We start from the raw sequence: 6,089 nt of genomic DNA on the forward strand, positions 1-6,089 counted from the left end.
AGTCCAGCTCAGTTTGCTTTTCTTGGTGAGAGTGAACACATGAGGGGCTTGGGAGGAAAGTCCACATCAAGAGCCCAGTAAGCACTTGAAACTGAAGACACTACCTAGATTTAGCTACAAGCTGAGCTGGGTGTCTGTGCCCTTGGGCCAATTTTTTTTGGGGGGGAGGAGGGGTGAGTGTTATCCATATAAATAATTTGTTTTATAAATACAAAATTAAGGGATACAAGTGAAGTATAGCAATTTATCAACAAAGATTTAGGACAATCCATAGAAAAAGAGACCTGGGGGCTGGCATTGTGGCATCGTGAGTTAAGGATCTGCCTAGACAATGGCATCCTATATGAGTGGCTGCTCCACTTCCACTCCAGCTCCCTCGTAATGCTGTTGGGAAAGCAGTGAAGATGGCCTAAATCTTTGAATCCCTGCCATCCATGTGCGAGACCAGGATGGAGTACTAGTCTCTTGGATTTGGCTTGGTCCAGCCCAGGCCATTATGGCCATTTTGGGAGTGAACCAGCAGGTGGAAGTTCTCTTTCTCTGATTCTCCTTCTCTTTAATTTTGGGGGAGGGCAGTGTTGTGGCATGGAACGCTAAGCCACCGTCTGCAGCACCAGCATCTCATGTGAGTGCTGATTTGAGTCCCAGCTGCTCCACTTCCAATCCAGCTCCCTGCTAATGCACCTGGAAAAGCAGCAGAAGATGGCTCAATTGCTTGGACCCCTGTACACACATGGGAGACCCAGGAGGAGCTCCTGGCTCCTGGGTTGGGCTGGTTGGTCCAGCTCTGGTCATTGCAACAATTTGAGGAGTGAACTAGCATATGGAAGACCTCTTTCTCTCTGTTCCTCTCTCTCTTTGTGACTCTGCCTTTCAAATAAATAACATAAACCTTAAAGATTTATTTTAGAAAGCAACAATGTGTGTGTATACTTATGTGCACATACTAAAACAGCCCTTAAGAATCTGAATCGGTACTCGCAATCAAACATAGTGGTATCTCCAAAGAAAAATGTGTAATGGTCGTATAGCTTAAATAAAGTTAATTATAACCTCAATTAGTCAATTTAGTTAGGGGTTACCTTAAATAAGCTTTGGAGTCACAGTGACACTAACTCAGTTTTTAGAGCTTTAGGAGTGTAGGAACTATGGTTAAGAGTCCCTGAGACCTGTTGCGTGGACTAAGTATATACTCTAGAAGTATAGACTTGGCCTGGCCCAGCCCTGGCTGTTGGTGGCCATTTGGGGAGTGAACCAGTGGATGGAAGATCTCTCTCTCTCTCTCTCTCTCTCTGTAACTCTGCCTTTCAAATAAATAAATAAATAAATCTTTTTTAAAAAAGGGGAAAGTTTTGTGAATTCAATAGAATTTGGGCTGCCATGAGTTAATTTTCTGTCCCTGGGAGGCAGGAAACCCTGTTCTCATCAGCCACAGAGGCTGTTTTTTCCTGCTTGAACCACTAGGAGCCTGTAGAGTATTTTGTAACTTTCTTTCCGGTGATAGTCTCTATGATCTGATAAAAGTCTGACTACTGGAATTTATCCAAACAGGTGACCTGAAGAGGGAGGTAGGAGACTCACTGGAACCCGTGTGGGAATCCTTAGGGAGAGAAGCGGGTGGAAAACTGTGAGAGGAGGCAGCCATATCCACAAGTTAGAGAATGTAGGTTTTGCTCCCCAGCTAATGCTAGTCTCTTGAGGGTTGACCCTGCGACTCCTTCAGCTTTGGTTAACAAGAAGTCAGAATTGAAGCATTTTCACATTCCATCGCCAGTCCTAATGCCCTTGGTTTACCTGTCAGACAAATTCCTAATAGCGCTGATTTTCTCTGCAAATCTGTTCTTTCCTCCCCTCCTCCCCTACTCCTCCTATGCTCTCTTGCCGTGGACAATCTTTTGTTTCTTCAGGGAGGGATTCTCCACCAGGAAGAGTAGAAATTTGCCTTGGTCACGTCAAGACCTCCTGTCACTCCTCCACCCGTGTCTAAATGTCAGAGCAGCCCACGTGTGCAGACACACTTCCTGCCTAACAGGTCGGCTCCCAGTAGGTCACCGCCTGGAGCGCTGAGTCAGAGGAGGAAAGGCAAACATGAATGCAGGAAGTCTGGGAGGATATGGGACAATCTATTCAAGTGATTGCCCACCATCAAGAATAGAAAGAAAAGGACATTATGGAATAAATGAAGGGGGAAAATGGGCAATTAAAAGTCAGCTCAAAACAAACCAGACTCTTTCTTCTCTCCAGTCTCCCAAGCATGCGTGTCCCTGACTCCTGGGGACTTGTACAGTCTAGCAAGGTGAGGCAGAGAAAAGCCCTAGAGGGGAGGGAATCTCAAAATCAAATCCCACAGCGAATTCTGATAGCCACTTTCACAGATGTCCCCCTGCCCCACGCATGTCCAACTACACTTTCAAAAAATAACTACAAACCCTGAATTACTTCTCTTTTCTTTTTTGCCAATATTTATTTATTTATTCTAAAGGTAGAGTGACAGAGAGAGAGAGAAGCTTCCATCCTCTGATTCCCTCCCTCAAATGCCCACAACAGCTGGGGCTGGGCCAGGCCCAAACCAGGAGCAGGGAGCTCCACTTGAGTCTCCTAAGTACTTGAGCTGTCGTCTGCTGCCTCCTGGGACGCCCGTTTGCAGGCAGCTGGATCGGAAGCAGAGACGGGACTCAAAGCCAGGCACTTCCATATAGGATGTCAGCATCCCAAACTGCATCTTAACTGCTGAACCACATGACCAAGACTGTGGGTGAGACTAGGGCAGGTCTTTCTGCATCCCTTCCCCAGACAATAGGTGGGGAGAGACAGAGAACCTAGTGAAACCAGGCCCATCACCCTCCTCTGCCACCTCTAATCCCTGGAAGAAAATACAAGCTGGGTGACTCTAAGGCAAAGAAGAGTTATATTTTCAGGAGAGAATGATAACACGTAGTGCATCCTCTCTTTCCAGAACCTTCTCTGCAGAATCTGTAAGAGTAGGAGAGCTACAGGGAGGAAGGGGAGACGGCCAAGAGAGAGGAGCGATGAGCTGCTCATTGTCCGGATGCTATCTGGATCTTCTGGTCATTGCAGGTTATAAAAATGTACTTTTCCAGAACAAAAGTGTGATAATCACAGTGAGGGGTAAGTAGGCCTGGTTTGGATAACTTGCAGAATGTCAAATCAAAAGGCCGGGGGCTTTTGTGACATTTGCCCTTCATGAACTCACAGGCAACGGCAGGACTGCTACAGACAGCTTTGACCGTTTTTGGTTCCTCGTGGATGAAGATGTACTGTGTTATGCAGCTGCGATTGCTCTCCTTCACCTTCTCTGCCATCAGGCTGTTGCATTCCCTGTAGAGCAAGTCAAACCTCAGATACTCTTTATTGCCCCGAGAGGGGGTCCCAGCTCTGGGCACCTTGTTTCCTACAACCTCATCTTCGCTGAGGATGCTGTCTTCTTGCCAGCCAGATTGCTCTACTTCATTGTTGCTAAGCACAGGGGTTTCTGTGGTTCGGGCGCTCTTTGCCTTCTCAGTGGCCTCAGCTCTATCCTGAAAGTCACCGGACCAAAACTCTTCCAGTGACTGGCTGCTGTCCTCCAGGACGGCTGCGGCCATGCGAAGACCCAGCCCCAGGCCCATCCCCAGGCCCAGCAGAAGCAGCAGTAGCATGAAGAAGATCTGCACCAGAGTCAGCTTCATTTTGGCTGGAAGGGGAGAGGGAGATGGAAGTGTATGACTTCGAGAGGAAAACTGATTGCAGTAGAGCCCATAGTCTACCTAAACCCCACAGCATAGTCCCGGAGGCTCTCCTGACTTGGAAGTTCCTCCGCCCTTCTCCCATTTTTTTCCCCCGTTTCTCTTGTTCCTTCCTATCACATCCCTTGCTTGCTGTGCAGTGAGGTGTGGATCCTAAAGATGGGAGAGAAGGCCAGGAGAAGCAGTTATTAAATTGTGTTAAATATGGGGAATTAGCAGAGTTGATTCTAATGCCTGAACAAAAATTCTTTCCAAGGGGGTGAGCCATGTGGCACAGCTGGTTAAGCTGCCACTTAAGACACCTGTATCCCATAGCAGAATGATTGATTTGAGTCTCAGCTACTCTGTGCTTTTTTTTTTTTTTTTTTTAAGATTCATTTATTTCAAAGGCAGAGTTACAGAAAGAGGAAGGAAGAGACAGAAATCTTCCATCCACTGATTCACTTTCCAAATGGCTGTAATGGCCAGGAGCTAGGAGCCGAGAACTCCACCCAGGTGTCCCATGTGGGTGGCAAGGGCCCAAGCACTTGGGCCATCTTCTGTTGCCTTCCCAGGTGCATTAGGAAGAAGCTGGATTGAAAGTGGAGCAGCTGGGACTTGAATCTGCATTCATATAGGATGCTGGGTCACAGACAGTGGCTTAATCTGCTGTCCCTGATCCGGCTCCCTGCTAATGCATGTGGGAGGCAGCAGGCGATGGCTCAAGTGCTCGGGTCTCTACCATCCAAGTGGGAGACCTGAATGGAGCTTGTGGCTTCTGGCTTCTGGCTCCGTATTTTGAATTGCCCTAGCCCCAGCTGTTGTGGACATTTGGGAAATGAACCAACATAGGGAACACCTCTCTTTCTCTCTCTCTGTCTTCCTCCCACACCCCTGCCCTGTCATTCTGTGTTTCAAACAAACAAACAAACATTTTCTTTTAAAAAAGAGATTATTTCCAAATAATCAAATAGAATTGATGAGAAGGCAAGTGAGCACAGAGAAATTCTTGTAGAAAGTCTTATTCTCAGAAAAGGACTAGAATTACCAACAGGAGGCCATCTCTATTTTTTTTACTCTCTCTATTTTTATGCCAAATTTACATTTGCTCATTCAAGTGTCAGTTACTCTCCACCTCTAAGAACTTCTTTTCTTTTCTTTTTTTTTTTTTCTTTTTTTGACAGGCAGAGTGGACAGTGAGAGAGACAGAGAGAAAGGTCTTCCTTTGCCATTGGTTCACCCTCCAATGGCCGCCGCGGTTGGCGCGCTGCGGCCGGCGCACCGTGCTGATCCGATGGCAGGAGCCAGGTGCTTCTCCTGGTCTCCCATGGGGTGCAGGGCCCAAGCACTTGGGCCATCCTCCACTGCACTCCCTGGCCACAGCAGAGAGCTGGCCTGGAAGAGGGGCAACCGGGACAGGATCGGTGCCCCGACCGGGACTAGAACCCGGTGTGCCGGCGCCGCAAGGCGGAGGATTAGCCTGTTGAGCCGCGGCGCCGGCTAGAACTTCTTTTGAAGTAAAGTAAAAGCTGCTGCCTGAGAAGCTGACATCCCATACAGGTGCTGGTTCATGTCTCAATTACTCCACTTCTGATCCAGCTCCCTGCTAGTAACTTGGAAAAAGTAGCAGAAGATGGCCCAAGTGCTTGGATCCCTGCTACCCATGTAAGACTTGAATGAAGCTTGTGGCTCCTGGCTTCAGCCTGGTACAGCCCAGTTGTTGATATTTGAGGAGTGAACCAGCAGAAAGATCTCTCTCTTTTAAATAAAATAAAAATAAGGTTTTAAGACAATAAATCAGTAACAAAAAGACTTTAAGGGGCCAGCACTGTGGTGTAGTAGGTTAAGCCTTTGCCTATGGCGTTGGCATCCCACACGATTGCCGGTTCAAGTCCCAGCTGCTCCTCTTCTAATCCAGCTTGCTGCTAGTGGCCTGGGAACACAGCAGAAGCTGGCCCAAGCACTTGGATCCCTGTATCTGTGTGGGAAACTTGGAAGAAGCTCCTGGCTCCTGGCTTCAGATCAGCCCATCTCCGGCCATTGCGGCCATCTGGGGAGTGAACCAGTGGATGGAGGACCTTTCTGTATCTCCCTCTCTTTCTTTGTAACTCTTCCTTTCAAATAATTTTTTTTAAAGATTTATTTTTATTTACTTGAAAGGCAGAATTACAGAGAGAGGTAGAGACAGAGAGAGAGGTCCTCCATCTGCTGGTTCATTCCCCAGATGGCTGCAACGGCCAGAGCTGTGCCAATCCAAAGCCAGGAGCCATGAACCTACTCTGGGTCTCCCACATGGGTGCAAGGGCCCAAGGACTTGGGCCATCCTCTACTGCTATTCCAGGTCATAGCAGAGAGCTGGATTGG

General features: G+C 47.8%; 1 protein-coding gene across 1 annotated transcript; it reads right to left on the reverse strand.

Annotated features, from left to right (window-relative positions):
- Positions 1-3,038: 3,038 nt before the first annotated feature.
- RNASE10 (ribonuclease A family member 10 (inactive)) lies at positions 3,039-3,689 on the reverse strand. The gene has a single exon (XM_062204681.1). The coding sequence runs from the start codon at positions 3,687-3,689 to the stop codon at positions 3,039-3,041; it is 651 nt and encodes a 216-aa protein (XP_062060665.1).
- Between the last annotated feature and the right edge of the window lie 2,400 nt (positions 3,690-6,089).

The sequence above is a fragment of the Lepus europaeus genome, chromosome 11, assembly GCF_033115175.1.
Source record: "Lepus europaeus isolate LE1 chromosome 11, mLepTim1.pri, whole genome shotgun sequence".
Taxonomy (NCBI): Eukaryota; Metazoa; Chordata; class Mammalia; order Lagomorpha; family Leporidae; genus Lepus; species Lepus europaeus.

Coding starts and splice junctions, on each gene's coding strand:
- RNASE10 (XM_062204681.1), bottom strand. CDS start 3,689: ATGAAGCTGACTCTGGTGCAGATCTTCTTCATGCTACTGCTGCTTCTG.